The 22,060-nt window shown below is 38.5% G+C and overlaps 1 protein-coding gene across 1 annotated transcript in view; it reads left to right on the forward strand.

Annotated features, from left to right (window-relative positions):
• RNF150 (ring finger protein 150) overlaps nucleotides 1-22,060 on the forward strand; it is a 276,996-nt gene that overhangs the window by 206,834 nt on the left and 48,102 nt on the right. The window contains exons 5-6 of the mRNA XM_012443224.3: nucleotides 11,449-11,545; nucleotides 17,686-17,896. Coding sequence (XP_012298647.2) covers nucleotides 11,449-11,545; nucleotides 17,686-17,896 — 308 coding nt within the window. The remainder of the gene's footprint in view (nucleotides 1-11,448; nucleotides 11,546-17,685; nucleotides 17,897-22,060) is intronic.

Below are 22,060 nucleotides of genomic sequence, written 5' to 3' on the forward strand. Positions count from 1 at the left end.
ATAGCTGTTTATAAATGTGTTTTTTAAAAATAACTTTCAAGATTTCACTGCTAATTGTGCAGAATGTTGAAAATAGAGAAAAGTATAAAGAAGTAAACAAAAATAACCTGACCACCCAGAAATAATCATTATTAACATTGGCATAATTTTTATAATACATATATATTGACATTATATTTGTATATTTTTAAACATTGTAGAGTCAAGCAATTATTATTGTTTTTCTTCTACTTTCTTATTCAATGATGAAAAGTATTTTCTAAAACTTTAGCAATTATTTTTCAATTTTTTGGCTGAGTGCAGTGGCTCACACCTGCTTATAATCCCAGCACTTTGGGAGGCCAAGGCAGGTGGATCACTTGAGGTCAGGAGTTCGAGATAAACTTGGCCAACATGATGAAACTGTGTTTCTACTAAAAATACAAAAATTAGATGGTTGTTATGCCGGGCATCTGAAATCCCAGCTACTTGGGAAGCTGAGGCAGGAGAATTGCTTGAACCCAGGAGGTAGAGGTTGCAGTGAGCCAGTATCTCACCACTGCACTTTAGCCTAGCAACAGAGCAAGACTCCATCTCAAAAAAAAAAAAAAAATTATTTTAAAATTTTTAGTAGTTCCATAATAGTTCATTACTGGAATTTATTTAACTACCCTCCATTGTTCAGCATTTAAATTTCTTCCAGTTTTTCATCATTATAACATCATGAGATTAGTTGTTTACATATTTATTCTGTATTTATCCCTTAGGATACATTCCTAAAAGTGAACTTACTAGATTGAAAATAATTTTAAAGAATCTTGAAAAATTTTATCCAATTGCTTTCCTGAAAGGTGGTAATGATTGATACCTCATTAGCAGTATGTGAGAGTGTTTATGCTAGCACCATCTCAGAACCATGGAGTAGTAAATTTTTAAAGCATCTTTCTCACCTGATAGCCAAATATAAAGCTAGTTTTAATTCCTATGTCTTTGATTTCTTTGATATATTACTGTTGACTAACATAAGTTCTTTATATATCATACCATATTTAATATAAGTTGTCATTGATTGTAAGATGTTTCCTAATTTTAGATAGGTTCAAATGGGAATGGTGAATGATATGGCTTAGAATTGATAAAATGTAATATTATGTTTAACATTTTGTTTTAATGTTTTTGGTGAATCATGTTTTATTATTTTTATTTTTTATGGTGCTTTTTGATTAACAATTTAAAAATTATGCTATAACATTAATGAATTTGTATTTTTATCTCTTCCTCCTTACTTTAATCCATCCCTATCAAGAAATAAGATAATGATTAATTAACTACTCTTTTGAAATTTATATGAAAATTTATGCTGGTGTATGGCATCTCACTCCAATAGTTTATTGAAACTATTTTTTAAACCCATTTCTTAAGAATATAATTTTGTATACTTGGCCAAATTAAAAGTTATGCAGTGTGGTAGGAGTTTAAAATGACACAACAACTTTGGAAGTTTGTTTATTAGTTTCCACTAAAGTTAAATACGCCCTACCCTGTGACCTAGTAATTCCATTCTTGGATATATACCTGAGAGAAATAAATGCATATATTAACAGAAAGACTGATATAAGAGTGGCCATAGCACATTTAGTCATAATAGCCAACAAATGAAAACAGTACAGATATCTAACAATGGAAAAATCTGCAAACAAATTGGGGTACATCCATTCAATTGAATACTACTGAGCAGCAAAAAAACAAGCAATTGATGTACACCAAGGCACAGATGAATCTGAAAGCCATTATTTTGAGTAAAAAAGCTAGACAAAAAAGAATACATGCTTTATGATTCCATTTGAAATTCAATTACAAGAAAAACTCATATATGGGGACAGAGGTTAGAATGGTGGTTACATGACAGAGAGTGGGTGCTGACTGGTAAAGGGCACAGTAGGACTTTCTGGGGTGACAGGATGGTGTATATCTTCATCTGGGTGGTGTGTGGTGTATATCTTCATCTGGGTGGTGTGTACATAAACATACACACACTTAAGAAATCATCAGCTTGCTTAAGATTTATGCATTTTATGGTATATTATACCTTCAATTGGGGTAATGAAGGCTGAGCACAGTGGCTCACGCTTGTAATCCCAGGACTTTGGGAGGCCGAGGCAGGCAGATCACCTGAGGTCAGGAGTTCATGACCAATCTGACCAATATGGTAAAACCCCATCTCTACTAAAAATACAAAAATTAACTGGGCATGGTGGCAGGCACCTGTAGTCCCAGCTACTCGAGAGGCTGAGACAGGAGGATAACTTGAACCCGGGAGGCAGAGGATGCACTGAGCCAAGATCATGCCATTGCACACAGGCCTGGGAGACACAGTGAGACTCCATCTCAAAAATAAAATAAAATAAAATAATGGAAAAAAAACTTAAGTACCAAAGAAGCTATGCTATAGAATTTATAAAAACAATAGTTCACTTTACACATTAGTAAAAATTATACAGTATTTCTAAGTGAAGTTTGCTAAATGTTTTCTTACCATTTTTCTTTGATTACTTCAGATATTTATCTGTACAACATAGCATGTATAAAAGATATCACTTAATTAAGGTAATAAAGAAAGGGAAGTGAAAGGGATGGCAGTGCTGTAAATGATGGCTGACATGTTCTTTTCTGTTCTCTTTCAACACAGCAAATGCCTCCTTAGGACAGAAGTCTTGCACTGTAATAACCTTGTTAAATATGGCATTCTGACTTCAAATGTCCTGATCCCCAGTTATATGAATCAAGGAGACACACGGGATGAATGCCAACTAGCTTTGCTGCCCAGCCAAATGATATAATTAGACCAGAGTCAAGTTCTAAGCACACAGAGCCTCGCTCTGCCAGAAACCCAAGAAGCGAGACACACTATCAAATGCGGGTCCTGCAATTCCTCCCAACTTGCATTCCCAAAGTGAAAATTTCTCCCATTGTAGTTTAAAAAGAAATTGACATTAGTAGCAAGAGGATCTGATATCGTTTCTTAGTTTTTTTTTTAAGTTGTTGGTGTTTCTTTCATGATGTAAATCTAACAGTGCAGAGCCGTGTGGAATAAATGGTTGTTCATTACAACACTTTAACTTTGAAAAACATTCTACTGTTCACAAAGCACTTTTGCATTAATGTCTAATTTTAGCTCACACCAGCCTATAATATAGAAAGGACACATATCATTATTGCCCCTTTATTTTACTAAAAGAAAACCTTAACTCAAAGAAGTTGGTCCGAGGGCCCAAAGTAAAGCCAGGTTTTCTGACTTCTGGGCCAGCTCTGTATCACTGGTTATGGAGTTGACACCATAGCCACACTTACCCTGCTCAAAGAGGATGCCCTGCTGTACCTTCATACCTCTGGGGATACGGTTTTGGCTAAAAATCTGCTTCAGAAACCTCATCTCACTCTAAGCCAAATGTCCAAGAACCCCAAGGAAACTAAATCAAATCTAGCCAAGTTGTAAGAACTTTACTTCCTCTGTATGTTCTCTGGATTTTACTTTCCAAACTTGTGACTGTGAGCCTGAAAAGAGAGCAGCTTTTTCACAGAAGGACACAGCTTGTATGGCAGGCAGCAATGTACTTCATTGCATTCTTTTTTCCTTTTTTTTTTTTTTTTTTTTGCTCTATCACATGAAACTGTTATCATATTTTCCTGCCAAAACAAAGTTATTATGTTTATAACTACAGCCAGAATGTGGTTACTACTGTCTCTGTGTTACAGCTCTTTTTTCCATTTTTTTTTTGTTTGTTTTGTTTTTTATTATTTTTATTATTTTTTTTTTATTGCATTTTAGGTTTTGGGGTACATGTGGAAAACATGCAAGATTGTTGCATAGGTACATACGTGGCAGTGTGATTTGCTGCCCATTTTTTTTTTTTCTATTTTTAAAAATGATATTTTTTAGTTGGGCACAGTGGCTCATGCCTGTAATCCTAACACTTTGGGAGGCCAAGGTGGTGGATCACCTGAGATCAGGAGTTCTAGACCAGCCTGGCCAACATGGCAAAACCCCATCTCTAAAAATTAGCTGAGCATGGTGGTGTGTGCCTATAGTCCCAGCTACTCGGGAAGCTAATGCAGAAGAAACGCTTGATCATGGGAGACGGAGGTTGCAATGAGCCAAGATCGTGCCACTGCATTGTACAACCTGGACAATAGAGCAGTACTCCATCTCAAATAAATACATTTTTTTAATAAATACATAAATATGATGTTTTTAAATGATTGGTCCAACCATTTCAAATCAAGCCCATTAGCAGAATTGTCCCCACAGTGTGGCACTAGGTCAGTGGGATTGAGTATATGGTAGGAAGAGACATGTGTCTGCTTACTTGACTTGATCAATACCACATAGCAAGTCGTAACTAGACCATCCCCGTTATAAGGACTTCCTGTTTAGGAGACATAGAAAGCTGGAAAAGTACAGAAGGAAATAACTTAATGATGAGAAGTTTACCATCACAGGATTTTTCTCACCATTCATACCTCTTTCCTGTGCAGTCCATCTACATTATTTCTGAATGTTGATTTAGACTCATATTTTCCAGTCTCATTTTCTGTTCGTCCACTTTACATAGCCTACATTTTAACCCATGTATATCGTGATACAGGTTGAGTATCCTTTAACCCAAAATGCCTGGGACCAGAAGTGTTTCACATTTTGAACTGTGGAATATTTGCATTATAGGTAACAGTAACCATCCCTCATCTGGAAATCCAAAATCCAAAATGCTACAGTGAGAATTTTCATTGAGCACCCTTTTGGGCACTCAAAATTTTCCAGATTTCAGAGCATTTCAGATTTTGGATTTTCAGATGAGGGAAACTCGACCTCTGCTTCTCCTATATGTTGATTCATGGAAATCCCTTCCTTTTGAATTTCTTTCTTCCATTCTAAATTCTTCAAAGTTCTTCCCACACTTTAGGTTGTACGAAAGGCCTTACTGTATCCCATAACCTCCTAACTTCCTCACAAACTTCTCCCTTTGCTGAATTCTGTAGCAGTTTTATTTATATTTATGACCTGTCACTGTGCATGTTATAGCAACATCATTTAAAATAGTTAATACTGCTATTATCCCCTGAACACTTACTAACGAAGCACTTTACAAACAAGCATTTAACCCTTATGACAGCCCCATAAGGTATTTTACTAGTCAGGATAGGCTAAGCTTTGATGCAGTAACAACAACAAACCCAACTCTCAGTGACTTAACACAGCAAGGATTTCTCACCCATGCTTTGTGCCCACTGTGTGTCAGCAGAGGCTGTTACTCATGGCAGTCAGGCTGACAAAGTAGTCACTATCTCAAACATTGTCAATTGATAGGTCAGCAATTAAGTGCCATGACCTGAAGTGAAACCTGTCATTTCTCTTTATAATTTATCTGCCAGAATTAGTCACATGGCCATACCCAGGAGAGCTTGTCATCCCCCCATGTGCTGGAGGGATGGAGAGCTGATACACTGGATGATAGTATTCAGTGCCTCAGATAGGTGCTCTTGTTATCCTCATTTTATCAGTGAAGAAACTAAGGCTCAGAGAGGTTAAGCTGGAGCACTGAAATACACTAGGAAAGAATAAAGGCTTGAATACCTCCAACTACCCCCCTTATCTGTGACAATCTGAGGATGGGGTGAAGAGTATAGTGTGGGTAAAAACTCTGACTGTCAATTGAAGTTTGAATCCTAGCCCTGCAGCTGACTAGCCCTTTGGATAATTTACTTTAATGAGCTTCAGCTTTCTCTTCCATAAGACAGAAATAATGATTTCTACTTCATAGGGCTGTTGTGATTTAATTATGTATGTAACATGCCTGGTACATAGTAGGGATATGATAACTGGTAGATACTGTCAGTATTCATTAATTACTGACATTAATGTCGGTGTTCATTAAAAATTCATTCTTTATTGACAATTTTGCAAACAAGATTCAGAGGTTCTGCAGATACATTTTGGGTAAGCATAGAAGTACTAGGTATCTTTTTAAAATTGTTGATGTTTCCTAGGAGTATGGGATTCTCAGGTACCTGAGTGATTCACATTTTTTAATAACCACTTCACTAAGGAGAATGAGACAGCTTGCATTGGTGCCAAAGGAAAACCACAGGGTCCTTATCTGACTTGCAGGGTGTTAGGGTCCAACGGTGCCTACAGAAATGAACGAGATGGAAAAGACAGAACAGCCTCTTCTCTCTCCAGCTGGGGGAAAAAAAGTCATTAAATTGGGGAGGCAATCACATATATAGGTGAAAGAACAGCAGAAAACAAGAATCAATAGATGTGGAAATTAGTTTAGTTTGGTTTGTCATTACTGCCAAAAAGTGTGAGAATGTATTATTCATCATCATCTCTGCATTATTATGCAGTTGTCTGCATCCTCTTTTGTCAGGTGTTTGAAGAACTCTTTTTAAAATGTTTGCTTCCCTTTGGTGAATGAGGAAAGAAAACAGCTTTGGCCAACTCTTTGTTGTATTTCCAATTTGTTGGAACTGTTAAGAGATGGATTATCTTGTCTTCCGCATGTTCTTTCTCATGCAGTGCTTGTTAAACCATGGGAAGGCTCACTGCTATCCTGCAAATCGTGCAAATAAGATGAGATGGACTTTACCTTGGAGATGTTTACTAACTGGTGCATTTCCCTAAACTCCAGATTCTTTCCCTATCTTTTTGTTTATTTATTTAGTCTGGTGACTTTTATTTTTCTTTCCACTTAGAGGAAAATATTGTTTTGCAATCCCAATTATAAGGATAAAATTTTCATATTTGGTGGTCAATATAGAATTAAAAAGAAATGAATATTAATTAATAAGCCTGACTGCCCTATGTGTCATTTCAGCAGTTTTTCTTTTTTGCCCTTAGTTCTCCCTCTGATTTTTTTAAAATCTGTAGTTATTTGCTTTCCATGTTAGGAAAGTTACACAAAAGAGTATAAATCATAGTAATCACAGAATATCTTAAAAATAATATGTAATACAGTGCTATTAATAAAATTTGTGTTAGTTTACAATTAAGGAGTACCAGGACTTATGTTTTAAACTTCGTGGGCGCTCTCTCTTCTCTCCTCTCCTCTCTCTCTCTCTCTCACACTCACACACACACACACATGCACACACACACAGACTCATTCACTCACGAAGCCCATACCTGTAAGATAAAATCTCACTGATGAGGAACTGAATCTTAGAGAGCTAAGGTAACTTGCCTAGGACAAAAAAAGCCAGAAAACAGCAGACCCAGGAGTGCAACCTTTCCATGGCCTTCCCATTGTAGTTAGCAGTGAATCGCTAGATGACTGTGGTGCTGCCTTGAAGGGCAGGGCCTTGTCTTATTCATCTTTGTACCCAGCTCCCAGCACAGAACAGAATGGAACAAGGGGGTGACGTAACCAGTGCTATATTTTAGAAAGATAAATCTGGCAACAATGAGTGGGATGAAGAGAACAAGAAAAGACTGGCAGTGTGGAGAGCAGTTTCGATGCCATTGCAGTGATACAGAGAAAAAGAGGATGAGCTAGCGCAGGAAGGAGCCACCCTGACAGAAGAAAAGTCGCAAATGTGACAGATTCAGGAAGAGTACATGAATGAGACTTGACCATGTGGAGGCAGGGAGGCGTGCTCGGTCCTTGGGTAAATAAGTATCTGTTCATGCAGCAAATGTTTCTTGAGCATCAACCATGTGCCAGGAACTATTCTAGGTGCCGGAGATGCAACAGTGAATCCAGGAAAAAAGAATTTTATTCTCATAGAGCTTATATCCTAATTGGAGGATATGTTGGTCAGGATTCTCCAGAGAAGCAGTACTAGCAGGAGGTACACAGAAATAGAGATATAGATACAGATAGAGGTTTCAAGGAATTGGCCTATGTGATTCCATGGTCTGGCAAGCCTGAAGTCTGCAGGACAGGCCTATAGGCCAGAAACACTTGGCAGGAGCTGATGCTACAGTCTAGAGAAGAATTTCTTCTCAGAGAAAACTCAGGGTTTTGTTTGTTTGTTTTGAGGCAATGCCTTGCTCTGTCAGCCAAGCAGGAGTGCAGTGGCGTGATCATGGCTCACTGCAACTTCCACCTCCCAGGTTCAAGCGATTCTCCCACCTGAGCCTCCCAAGTAGCTGGAATTACAAGCACACGCCACCACACTCAGCTAGTTTTTGTATTTTTAGTAGAGACAGGATTTCACCATGTTGGCCAGGCTTGTCTCAAACTCCTAAACTCAAGTGATTTGCCTTCCACCTGCCTCAGCTTCCCAAAGTGCTGGGATTACAGGCATGAGCCACCACACCCAGCCGAAACCTCAGTTTTGCTCTTAAGATCGTTCAAATGATTGCATGAGGCCCACCCAGATTGTTGAGGATAATCCCCTTTATTTAAGGTCAACTGATTGTAGATATTAACCACATCTACAAATACTTTCATAGCAACATCTGGATTTGTATCAATTGAATAACTGGGTACTACAGCCTCGCCAAGTTGCCACATAAAAACTAAGCATCCAGAGGAGGTGTAAGAATGACCAGTGCATAGAGAGAAACAACTGAGGGTGTTTGAGAACAATGACTAGTGTCTATGGATCAGAGACTCCAGCGAAGGCTTTTCTGCTGTAGTAGATACCTCTCCATCCTACAGACAGGCCACTGAGACTTGGGGATATTAATCGTCTTATTTGAGTGCTAAAACAGCTAATGAATGGCCCTGCTGTCATTCTGACTCAGCACTTGTGCAGAAAACAGCGGAGCCCTGCCTCCAGGGAATGGTCAAAAGACCAGAGTATTTGACTTTTTTCCAGGAGCCACACCAGTTGGTGAGCAAGTTCAGATTAGGAACTTGAGCATCAACTGAGTGCCAGGAACTGGGGATGCTGGGGATGCAACAGTGAATCAAGAAAACAAGGATTTTTCTTTCATAGAGAGCAAATCCTCCACTCTAATTGGAGGATATATTGGTCAGGATTCTTCAGAGAATTAGAACCAGCAGGAAATATGTAGGAATAAAAACAAAGATACAGAGTGTAGAACCTGAACATGGAGAGGTCAAAATTGCTTTTTGGAAGTGCAAGGAAAGGAATGGCTTTATCTAACTTGGGTGCCAGACACCCCCTTCTCCTTGCTGTCCCTCTCTCACTTGGCTTTTGCTTGAGCCATTCACTCCTCTTCCACGCATCTTCCCCTCCATGTAAACCATGACCGACGTAGCCCTTAGGTCTCAGCTTCATCACTTTGTTAGGGAGCCCTTCCCTGACCACCCCAACTAGGATAAATCTCCCAGTTATACGCCCCTCCTTGCCAAACTCCCTTTTCCTCTAATGTAGTACTTAACGTGGTTGTCACTAAGTAGTTTATTTCTATATTATTTTATTAATGTCGGCCTCTCTTGCTATGCTTTTTGTGGGAAAGAGCCAAATCAAAATTGTGTCGATTCTCTGTGTTGAGCACAGTTCTTGGTATATACTACTCGTTACATGAATGCACAGATAAAGAAGTGAATGGATAAGTGAATGAAATATGTACCTTCCAAGTAGTATGTATTAGTCTGTTTTCACACTGCTATAAAGAAATACCTGAGACTGGGTAATTTATAAAGAAAAGAAAGTTAGGCCGGGCACAGTGGCTCATGCCTGTACTCCCAGCACTTTGAGAGCCTGAGGTGGGCAGATCACTTGAGGTCAGGAGTTCAGGACCAGCCTGGCCAACATGGCAAAACCTCATCTCTAATAAAAATACAAAAATTAGCTGGGTGTGGTGGTGGGCACCTGTAAATCCCAGCTACTTGGGAGGCTGAGGCACAAGAATCACTTGAACCCAGGAGTTGGAGGTTGAAGTGAGCCAAGATCGCACCAGTGCACTCTAGCCTGGGCAGCAGAGCAAGACTCCATCTCAAAGAAAAAAAAAAGAGGTTTAATTGGCTCACAGTTCCATAGGCTGTAGGAAGCATGATGCTGGCATCTGCTGGGCTTCTGGGGAGGCCTCAGGAAATTTTCAATCATGGCAGAAGTCAAAGGGGGAGTCAGCACTTCACAAGACTGAAGCAGAAGGAAGCAGAATGGGAAGGCACCACACACTTTTAAACAACCAGATATCATGAGAAATCACTATCACAAGAACAGCACCAAGAGGGAAATCTGCCCCCTATCCAGCAGTCACCTCCCGCCAGGCCCCACCGCCAACACTGGAGATTACAATTCGACATGAGACCCAAACCATATCATAGTAAATCTGCAGGCCATCTTAAACAATAATCTGGAAACATAATAACACATACTTGTTGCTATAGTCCTTTTTTCTAATCCCCAATCTGATCATATCCTGTATGCAGCCAATCTCATCTTTGGCATTTGAGTTCTTCTAATTTCAGTTTAAAAGGTAGCACTTCCCCAAACCCTTCTCTAATTTGGAGGTACTTTTTAAGCATTTGTGCCCAACACCCCCTAAGACAAAACAAATGAGATTTTCTGAACTATGAGGACAAAAGGCGGTGCAAGTGAGAAAACAGAGTAGAAATATTCAAGAACAGTGCCCCATTGCAGAGGGGGGACAAGCAGGGGGTACAGAAAGAGAGTCAGGCATGCATGGAATGTCCTAAGGAAGTCCTCATATTTAAAACAGATAGTTCTTTCTCTTCTTGCCTCAGGCAGGAAATTCTGACTACTTCTGCCTATGGTCTGGAGTTTTGGGAGTTAGAAGAAAAGCTTCTGACTCAAGGAGTTCCTGACATCTCTGAGTGGACTTCTTTGAGCCAAGTTCAGAGAAAGTTCAGTTAGGAAGCTCTCCTGTACACACCAAATGCCCCCTTCTGCCACGAAGGCAAAAGCTAGTAATGACTGGCCCATGGGAATCACCGTGTCGTTGAGTGAATCGACTGCACAGATATGATGGCTACCCACGTGAGACCCCAGAGCCTTTCACTCTGGCTTTTGATTTGACAACCAGAAGTCACAACAACTTAAAATGGCATTGGTGTTATTGAATGCTTCCAGGAGCTCTTTTGTCCTTTTGCGTTAGATCCCAAATGTTAATGGAAATCAGCCTTTACTTTGCAGTTGTCTTCTGATTGTGGGAAAAGAAATTCTGAATTGTTTTTTAAAGTAGCATCAATCAAGTCATCCTACAAGGTGTGTACATGTTTTCCCACTTGTATTCTTGTCATTAGAGCTTCTTTGTATTGAGAAACTCAGTTTCTCCATTCTCTACATTTTCTGAAACTTGGAAGACTCCATTGAAAACTATATAGGACACTCTTGGGATCCAGACAAATTTTGACTATATCACTACAGGGTATAACAGGAAACATTTTGACCCACAAGTTAGGTGATGGAGCTTTGAGCCTTGACTCTGCCACTGAGCAATTGTGTGACCTTGGACAAGTCCCTGGGCCATGGTGGACTAGGTAGTCTTTGCAGTTACCGCCACTCTAAGATGTATGGTTCTCATTGCAGGCATCTTTTCCACAAGTCCTGTGTTGACCCCTGGCTTCTAGACCATCGCACCTGTCCCATGTGCAAGATGAACATTCTTAAAGCCCTAGGGATCCCGGTAAGCACAGCACAGCCTACAGCATCATCATGTCTGTCTTTCTGCATTGCCCCCAAAGCAGGGAGAAAACATTATACTTGGATGTTCTGTGTCCCCTCAGTCACACATAGCAGTCACATTATCTTATGAGGCTCCAAGGGAACTCCTATGTCTGAAAGCATTTCTCCTCTCACTTTTTCCCTGAAGACATCCCAACCTTTCACCATGTGCATTGTATTTGTCTGTGAGTCAAGGTGTCACTTGTGCAGCTCATTGGCTTCTCTTCTGGGCTGCAGTATGAGAGAACCGGTGGGACAGCAGCAGACACACCGCGGGCCAATTGCACACTGAGCACCTCTTGCACCATCACCCATGTTCAGCCATCGGGAGATCCATGTGCCATGCTTTCTGGTGTTGCCCCACGATCACCTGGCTCTCAGAGAGAGAGAGCACCTTCCAGAGGGGAGGACAGAGTCTGAGAGTCAGGCTCAAAGCCTCAGCTAAACTCAGATCTCTGTGGAGACTTTGAGCAAACAGGAAACCAGAGCCAGGAAAGCTAACACTTAGTTCTTAATTTAACGGGTTCCCCCAGTTGACTCCCCCAGAGACTAAACGTTTTCTAAAATTTTGTCTCTCCCCTGTACAAAGAGAGTCAGCCAGCTGGCTTGATGCTCCAGGGAGACTTTCCCAGGACCACATCAGGTGAAGCCTGCAAGCTGGTGGGTGGTGAGACACCAGCTGCTATGTGTTCTTCCCTCTCAGCAATGAGGGCAGGAAGCAAGGCAGGCCACCAAATCCAAGGACTACACTGAGAGATGTGAGAAACTACACGGTGCTGTCTAGAAGAAGTCAGACAAATGAAATGCAGATACCAGCTCCCCCTCAGGCCCTCCACTTGGCTGCCACCTCCCTATTGTCACTCCTCACTGCTAATGGCAGAGAATAAAGAGAACGTTAATAGTCCCAAGATCTCACTGAAAGAGGAAGGATCAGATCCCATATCAAAGGTTTACTTTAATACCAAAGGACTAATAATCTTAGGAATATCAAAGTGGCTCTGTTGGAGGGGGCACGCCTGAAGCATTATGAGGACATGCATTGGCTGAATTTTCTACCCTGTGCCAGCTGCCTCCGTGCCTGCACTATGATCTGCGTGGTTGATACTCTGAACACAAATCAACTTGTGTGACTATACCTTTGAGCTGGATTTTAAAGACAATGCATTAAATTTTCAGACCAGTTATACATGCATATTGCATTTAAAATGAAAATCAATTAAAGGGAACATGAAACATTAGTGAAAACCCAGCAGCTCTACCAGATACTGGTGACTTGGGAAGCTGAGCTCAGTTTTTGTACTGTTCACATTTTGGTCTGTAACTGAGTCTCTCAGGGAAGGGGGAATGTGTGTATGTGTGTCTATAGTCTCCAAGGTCTCTAGAATCCTCACAGTTCTCACAGTGAAGGAGAGACAGTTGGATCCTTTGACGTGTTCCTATTGTTCAGGGTATTTTTAGAGATCCTAAGTGCCAATCCCACTGTTCTCTGGTCAGGACGATGAAAACTAGCAAGCATCCATCATTCAATTTTGTACAAAAGAGTATTTGATTCCAGACTTTTTCAGTGGAGGTGTAACTTCTGCAAAATCTACTTGTAAGTAAGATGCAAGTATCGCTGTGAATTATTTTTAGAAAGAATTATGGGGTGGCCTTTTCTGTTATTTCCAAGATTAATAATATTTTAACCTTTAGCATTTGGGCATTCTGGCCATGGTTTGATGCCTACAAAGTCTGAATAGGATTTTACTTAGCACAATGAACTGTCAGAAAAATAAACATCAGTAGCATCTTTTGGATTTGGTAAAGATTTTTAAAGGCCAGCTAAACAAGAACATGATACACATCCAAGCTTGCCCCGCAAAAGAGAACACCCTCCATGATGAATAAGGCTTTTGTGCTATTTCTCCCAAAGCATGAAGGCATATGGATACCTTCTGTGCCTCTCAAGCCTTTTCTGTTTTTATCCTAGGGAATTGCAAAGTCAGGATCTGGGTGGAATTTTGGTTATTGTTCCCCTTCATCCTTCTACCATTGGGCAGCACAATGTCTGAATTATATCAGTAAGATGACTTCTACTCTATTCTTAAAACATTCCATCTCACTGGGCAAGCTCATGGCCTTCTCAATTAGAAAACACTTCCCATATCAAACTGAAACCCTTTGTATACAGCTTAAACAAATTGTCTTATAATTTTCCTATGTTCTATATATTTCATTACTTCTTATTCAAAGAAAATTGAAAAAGAGCTTGTCACTCTCTGATAACTGATGTCTGTTGATGCTTCATATCTGCATTCCTTACATATGCTAAGTGCTCAATAAATGTCTATGGAATTACAGCCCTTCAGCACCTTGAATGTTGCTAGTCATACAATCATATTTATGAATTTCATCCTGATTCTCCTCTGAACAGTGTCAACTCGCAAACAACTTGGTTGTAATCCTAATCTACTAGATTATTCAAATACAGGTGGCATAGTGTTTTTGTTTTTGGTTTTCATTTTTGTTGTTTAAATGGAGTGTCCTTGTATCCACCCATGGTATAAGACAAGTAAGTTAAAAGTCAAAAGCTAGGGATGTTGTTATTTTGTAAGTGATTTCCCTACAATGAACTAAAAAATGAGAGCACAGTTCACTGATCATAAAATTCCATATAATGGAAAATGAACAATAAGTATCATTTTCCATTATAGTTTGCCAAGAGAAATATAATACTGAATAGAAAGAATGGGGAGTCCTTTATTGTCAGAAGCGTTTTTTATCTACATTACACTGCTTCGCCCTCTATTCATCCAGTCATCTAGGTCTATCTTGGTAGAATGACAGAATACAGTTTCAGTGACTCCTCCTCTAAGGTACCATATAACCTGGGTCTTTTATATGCCAGCCACCACCTCCTATCACTATTATCCTGATTGGAATAGGTTGATAATTTTTATTGAATATAAAATTCTGTATATCTGGTGTATTCACAAGTTTCTATTTAGCAGTTGCTTTATTTTAGGGGTTTTCCATGCTAACCTGAATTTAAATATGGGTGCAGTTTTCACTTGTAGATAGCATTTGACATCTTGTTTTAAAGTTTATGATTGTGCCTTCTCTTAGAGGTACATAAATTTTTTTTTTTTTCAAAATATTATTCCATTTGATGAAGCATGTATAGTGGATATAATCTGTGAGGTTCTGTGAGATTGGTCTATTAAATATTGTATCCAAGTCAAATTATTTGTGCTTGCTACCATTGACAGTTTCACTGGGCTAATTAGCTCTCTTATCCTCCACCCCACTCTATTAAAGATATAGCACTATTCCTACTATCCCGCAAAAAGAAGAGCAAAGAAAAAAACTTCATCAAGATTAAGAAAATACACAAAGAACAATATCAACAGCTAGATCAACATTTTGAAAAATATGTCCATTATTATTACATATGATTGCATTTAAGTGTTTATGGCCAAAAGAACAGCCTGCACAGTACTCTCTTTGTGAAATCTTTTCCTCTTGAAACCCACACACAGTTGGTTATGCTTATAATAGATAAGCATAACACCTGTACACAGCATATCTTACCTTTGAATAGAACTTTACAGTTTTTCAAATATTTTCTCAAATCCTTGTTTAATTAATTTAGGGCAGATACTAACAACATGCCCGAGTTTCCAGGGTAGAAACCTGAGACTCAGATCAAATTTCCAAGTCAGCATTCACTGAGCACCTAGTCATTGTCAATGGCACTATGTAGGGGCTTGGAATCCAAGGTCAATATAGTGTGGTTGCTTCACTTTACAATGTTTGGGGCCTAGCAGAGTGAGACCAGCACATTAACTAATAGCCATACAGCATGGGAGAAGTGCCTTATAAAGTACTTCCAGGATCAACAATGCCTACCTGGGAGGGAACATGCCTTAGAAAAGGGGACATTGGGCCTGGGAATTAAAGGGTGATTACCCCAGGGGTCAACTTGAGACTTGGGATAGGAAAAGGAGGGTTATTGGATCAAATGTCATCCTGAGCACAGGAAGAGTATAAGCTACAGTGTTGAAAGGAGGGAATGGATGGTGTGTTTCATGTCTCCAAAGGCTGAAGGTGAGGCCAGAAATGTAGACTGGGGCCAGGCTCTAGAGCATCTGCCATTGTCATGCCAGGGAGCATGTAATTCCTTCCTTAGGAGAAGAGAAGAAACATACCCATGGTGTTTTCTTTAAAGAATGCTCCGATGAGAGAGTGAAGACTGAAATAAACTGAAGAAGAGATTGTAAGTAGATAGGAAAACTGTAATGGGGAGGGAATGTTCATAAACCCACCTGCTTGTGTCCAATGTCAATCAGTAGATTTAGTGAAATTCAGTGAATTGATCATTCTTTGAATTTTTGAAAAATTGAGTTTCAGTGAATTGGCTTACTTCCAATACAGCTAGAGAAGGCAAAAAGAAGAAAGAATACAGGAAAGAAGTGAATGAGCTGAATTTGATGGGTTTATGGATTGATAGAGATCTCCAGCTGACTGATAGGACACAGGTGTGGAGCTCAGGAGACTGGTGTTACACAGCTAAGAGCAGAACATTAGGACAAGAGTCCAGCACTTTGGATTTCTTGTTTTGTGTTCCCTATAAGTCCATGAGTTGTAGGTTTTCTGTTCTGAAGACCTTGGAAAACAACAGTCATTGTGATGTTAATTCAATCATCGTCAATCCCGAGTTCTCTTCCGCTAATCCTGACCCTGATGTTCTGCCTACTTTGGGAGTGTAAAACAAACCATGTCATTATCATCCTTCAAGATGAAGTTGAAGTTCAGACCAGAGCAAAAGAAATTAATGGCTATTCTTTTGTTTGTTTGTTTGTTTGAGACAGAGTCTCACTCTGTCACCAGGCTGAAGTGCAGTGTCATGATCTCAGCTCAGGTTCAAGCAATTCTCCTGCCTTAGCCTCCCAAATATCTGGGACCACAGGCGCGTGCCACCAAGCCCAGCTAATTTTTGTAATTTTAGTAGAGATGGGGTTTCACCATGTTGACCAGGATTGTCTCGATCTCTTGACCTCATGATCTACCTGCCTTAGACTCCCAAAGTGCTGGGACTACAGGCACAAGCCACCACTCCCAGCCAGCTATTCTTAATAGTCCTTAAGGCAATATCCCTCCACTACCACCTTTTAAACATAATTTTGAGTTTGTGTGGAGACAGAACTGAAAGTAATTTGAAAAGCTGTTTGTGTAAGAGATATAAATATATTCATTATTACTTCAAACCAGCAGACCTAAGACAAAAGAGTAAAACATACAAAGAGTAAGATTTTGCCCAATAATAATACAGTCCAACAGTGCTGGCCAACACAGACTGCCTTGCAAAGCAGAGACCTCCCATTGCTATATTCTTTAAAGGAAGCTGTCAATGATATTGGAGAGGAAAGGGTCCTATAACCCATGGTCGATTGAACAAGGGGGTCTCACCCTAGTCTTATGATTCTAAGATTTTAATTTAAAGGATTTGACTAATGTATGGTTAATTCCATATTAAGGACATAGGGATATTTTTCTATAGCTAGTTTTTGGTTTATGTTTTTCTTAGAAGTAGTCTTACTCTGTGCTTTTGTGTATGTTTGAGGGTATGTATGTATCTTTAATGAACAAGCCATAATGACTTAGATTCTCTTCTCCCTCCTACTCTCATATCATTAGTACATTTGTAAACAATGCATTAGTTTTGAGGGATAATGATAAGGCTACCAGCTACATTCTAGGTGTGTGGTAAATAATACTATATGTACGGAAATGCATTCATTGTAAATAAATTTCACATATTCCCCCAAGTGATTATTTAAATGTACAAATATTGCTTATCTTAAATTAAAACTTTAATTTTTATTCTAAAAAATTAAAAAGGAACATTTTTAATATAAAATGAATCTTTGGAAAGGAAATTTTGGAAGATCTTTTTGTGTTAATATTATGGAAACTATACATAGAGTGATTTTAAATAAAGCAGCTGAAGAAGTAAACAATAAAGAACTTAATTTTTTTATGGAGACAAAATGTTTAGCCTGTAGACGTTTAATCTCTAAGTGGATGACGTACTGAGAATACATCCTTTTCTGCCCCCATCAGCCCAATGCCGACTGCATGGACGACTTGCCCACTGATTTCGAGGGCTCTCTGGGAGGTCCACCAACCAACCAGATCACAGGTGCAAGTGACACAACAGTGAATGAAAGTTCAGTCACTTTGGACCCTGCTGTCCGGACTGTGGGAGCCTTGCAGGTGGTCCAGGATACAGACCCCACCCCCCAGGAGGGAGAAGTCATCTTTACTACTAACAGTAAGTTCTGCCCTACTTAAAGTGACATAGCCAGAAGGAGGGCTGTTGCCTTGTGGGAATTGGAAAAGAATACCTTTCCTCAAGAAGAAAAAAGTACTGAATGAGTACATCATTGCTAGGTTCATCAGTTATAACTGTCAGCCCTTGGAAGAACTGCCTTTCCTAGAGCCAGCAGGGCAGACAGCCCACCTGGCTCTGTGTGCCCATGCTCCTGCCCGCCCACACACTGACACCAGGGCTCACACATCACAGCACTGCTCAATCTCCATGCCCGCTTCCCGTGGTACCTGAGGCACATTAGGGTCATGGATCTGGAACTTCTCATACTGGAGGGCAGATAAGAGGAGCAACTACAAGTGATGCCCAGCAGGACTGGGATGGAGCACAACCACACCCACTCATGAGCACATGCTTGTATGTGTGTGCACACATGCACTGGAGCCCCTGAGTGTGTGTGTGACTGTAGGAACTAGTCTAGACCATGTGCAGGAGGCTGCTTTCCTTGTTTCGGTAGGATGTGGATGTAAATGGCATCCCTTTAGATGGCCATATTTGCAATAGACACTAAACCCCTGTGCACAGTGGCCCTGCATACTAAAATACCTTCTGGTATTTTATTTTCCCCCATCTCCTCCATAGACAGTCACTAAATCCTGTTCTGTTTGATGGTAGTTTGAATAAAAATATTAAAGGATGTATATTAGCATCAAGATTGAAGTAAAAATCTAAAGTACCTAGTATTCAGTCTAATATAAGAGATAAAAGCTTCAGGAGTTCTAAGAAAGTCAGATGCAAATTAGCTCAGGTTTGAGGTTAAAAGAGTGAGTGGATATGGCAATTTTTAAATAAAGTATATTTCTTTCTCTTGATAAAAGTAACCTAATCACTGGAGAAATTTGGAAATGTAGAAAAGCAGATTGAAGTATTTGGGGATATTTTCTTTTAAGCTGGTCTTTCTTTTACGTATTTGTGATTTCTGTAAAATTTATGAAAGCTTGCTAAAATGTAAAGATATGTATTTTTCTGATGAAGAAACTATTCATTGTTGAAAAATTGAAAGATAAAGAAAAGAATGAAAGAATCACTGAGGGCTCCACTACTTGGAAACAATCACTCTTAATCTTTTGGTCTATTTCCTGATCATCTTTTATTATATACTTGAGATGTTCCTATTTGGGATTTGAATATTGAATATTGTAAGCATACTATTTTTTCAGGACCTTGACAGAAGTAACTTGAAGAGGAGCTTGGTAAGAAATACCTGCCCATGCAATGTTTATTAGTTTTTGATAAATAAGACCTTTAACTTGAGAAACTTAACTTTTACAGGTATAAAGATCTCAGTATTGAAATGTTGACCATTCAGCATTTAAAAGCCATTAAAGATGGATTTTGATCCCTTTGTTTTGAAGGTTTAGACTAATGCAGTCCAATATTAATATAATGCAAGTCATGCATGTAATTTAAATTTTTCTATGGCCACACTAAAACATTTGTAAAAATGAAGTTCATTTTAATAATATATTTTTGTTTAACCCTGTATATCAAAATATTTTACATTTTTTATACTCAGTCTTCAAAGTCTGGTGTGTATTTTCTTTACACTTACAGCACATTTCAGAATGTTTTTAAATAAAGTGGCTCAAGAAGTAAACAGTAAAGAACTTAATTTTTATTGAGATAAAATGTCTCAATAGTTTATTAAAAGTATTTATTTAAATGATAATTTTAATAAAATAATAATCTAATTTATTAAAGTATAATTTCACAACTTAAAATTATTAATTATTTGATTAATTATTTACTTATTTAATAAAATTATTAAATATATTAAATAATAATTTAATAAAATAATTTATTAAAATATTAAAACTTGAAACTATTTAAAACTATTAAGACAATATAAACTTATCTTCAAAATTAAATCTATTAAATCTTCAAAATTAAAACTACTGAGACAATATAAAACTAATTTAAACTAGTCACATTTGAAATGCTTAGTAGTCACATTCTGCTAGTGGCTATCATATTGAAGTGCATAGATCTAGAATCCTAGTACTTTAAATGGAAGAGAACCTTTGATTCTTACCAAAATATACTTGTAAATTTTGTCATGAGAACATTGTGGCCCAGAGGACTAAACATCTGACTCAGGTCAAATAGAAAGTTCTCTTTTTGGTGTACCAGGTGGTCTCAAAATTTTTCCATTTATTGGACATCTTTGATTACCACCACACATATGACCGTTCATGATCTTAGTGAAATATATTAGAAGGTCTGATAAAATTTTTCTAGCAGTTGAAAAACATTTAAGGCATGAACTTGCTTTTGAGAAACAAAATTTTTAAAAGGATCATTATTCTTGAAAAAGAATGACCATTTGATTTTCAAGAGGAGATATGTCATCTGTCAGATTCCTTATTTTGAAGAGTGGCTACATACTTCATACATCTTAGTAAAGCCAAGATGACAAATGAGAAAGCATTTTAATTTAATGTGGGTTAAATTACATCCAAAACAAAATAGATATAAATATATTGTGGGTTAAAATACATCCGAAAATAGAAAATTATGATGTATATCCATGTAATTTGTAATCCCTAAACTGTTTTTTGCATAAAATAGACTCAGAATGTTTAGTTCATAGTGACCATTCTGTAGATGTTTACTGAATGAATTGAGGTAAACGTCTTCAATCTAAGCTTAAAGTAGAGCCTTTCTGTTCATAACAGAAGAAAAGAAAGCCAGGCAATTTCAAAGGAAGTATTGGTAAAGATGGATGAAGAAATAAGAGTGATATGACAATACCTACAGTCAGAAGACTGATGGCTTATATTAATATGGCTATCACTTTCTTCGTATAGAAACTAAATTTTCTCACAAAATATTTTTCCTAAACCATATATTTCTGATTAGTTTTGTTTATTAGATTTCTCAGAATTTTACAAACATGAACACTCTGGTTAGATGTGATTGGTTTATACCATTAACTAAATGGCTGTCAGTTCCTTAGGAGAAAAAGCCTCTGCTCTATACAGGTTTTTTTAATTGCTTAGCGTCTTTCTCAAGTAAATGCTTAATAAATAAACATAAATCTATGACTAAATGAGTGAAAAGATTCAAATTTTCATCAACATTATTGTACTCAACTTGAATGCTGTTCAAAAATCATGAGGAAGTAGACATAAGTGTAGTTGGGTGTACAATATTCCTATAAATAGCAAATAAATAACCCAGTGGAGGTTGAACATGACTTTTCTCCAAATTATTCTTTCTCCTCCTCACATCTCCACAGACCCAGGAAATTACTAGAAAGGAAGAAATAGCAGCTGCTAAGAAATATATTGCACCTATTACATACCAGGCACCCTTTAATCCTTTTTCATATATTAGCTCACAACAACCTAATGAGGTAAATATTATTTTTATCTTCATCTTACTGATGCAGAAATGGAGGCACAGAGAGATTAATGTCACTGACCCAAAGTCATATGTGACAGGTGGGGGTGGCACTCACACTAGGCCACTGGCCCCAGAGCCCAGGCTTAGCAACGCTACGCTTAGAGACAGAATGGGGGGAAAAATTAACACAGTTGCTTACTCGCTTCTCATTCAATTTATTTATTCAGTTCTTCCATTTTTCTAAATCTCTTAAAAGATAAAAAATTTATTTACTTCCTACTTATACTCTCATTCCAACCTCTATTCTTTTTTTCCTGGCCTGCGTGCAATAGATCAAATGCATGTCAAAGTCATTTCAGCACTCATGGAGCAAAGATGTAGAACAGATTGCCTTCAGAGTGAAGATGGAAAAATCTAGCATTAAAGGATCATCTTCAGCTCCCAGAAGAAAAAAAAAATGAAAACCATTTACAGAGCCAAGGAGATTCAGACTTGTTGCAAGTCTGACGTTGGAAGAAAGATGTTCTTCTATGCACATTTTTAATGTTTCTGACATTCCATCTTTCAGAACCTCACCTGGCAGTCCCAGCACAGTGTTTCTCCTCCATCTTTGTGTGAGGGGTTGTTTGTATGAATGCCCACATAATCACTCACCAGTCTTTATCTGTAGGCCTAATCATGCCAAAAGCACACTTAGCCTTTAACTTCTCAAGCTCAGGCTGCAGATTGTTGGGTTTGCTTCCACAGGGGAAAAAAAAGTTC

This window comes from Aotus nancymaae, unplaced genomic scaffold, assembly GCF_030222135.1.
Source record: "Aotus nancymaae isolate 86718 unplaced genomic scaffold, 86718_ANA_hifiasm-v0.15.2.pri h1tg000033l, whole genome shotgun sequence".
In the NCBI taxonomy this organism is placed as follows: Eukaryota; Metazoa; Chordata; class Mammalia; order Primates; family Aotidae; genus Aotus; species Aotus nancymaae.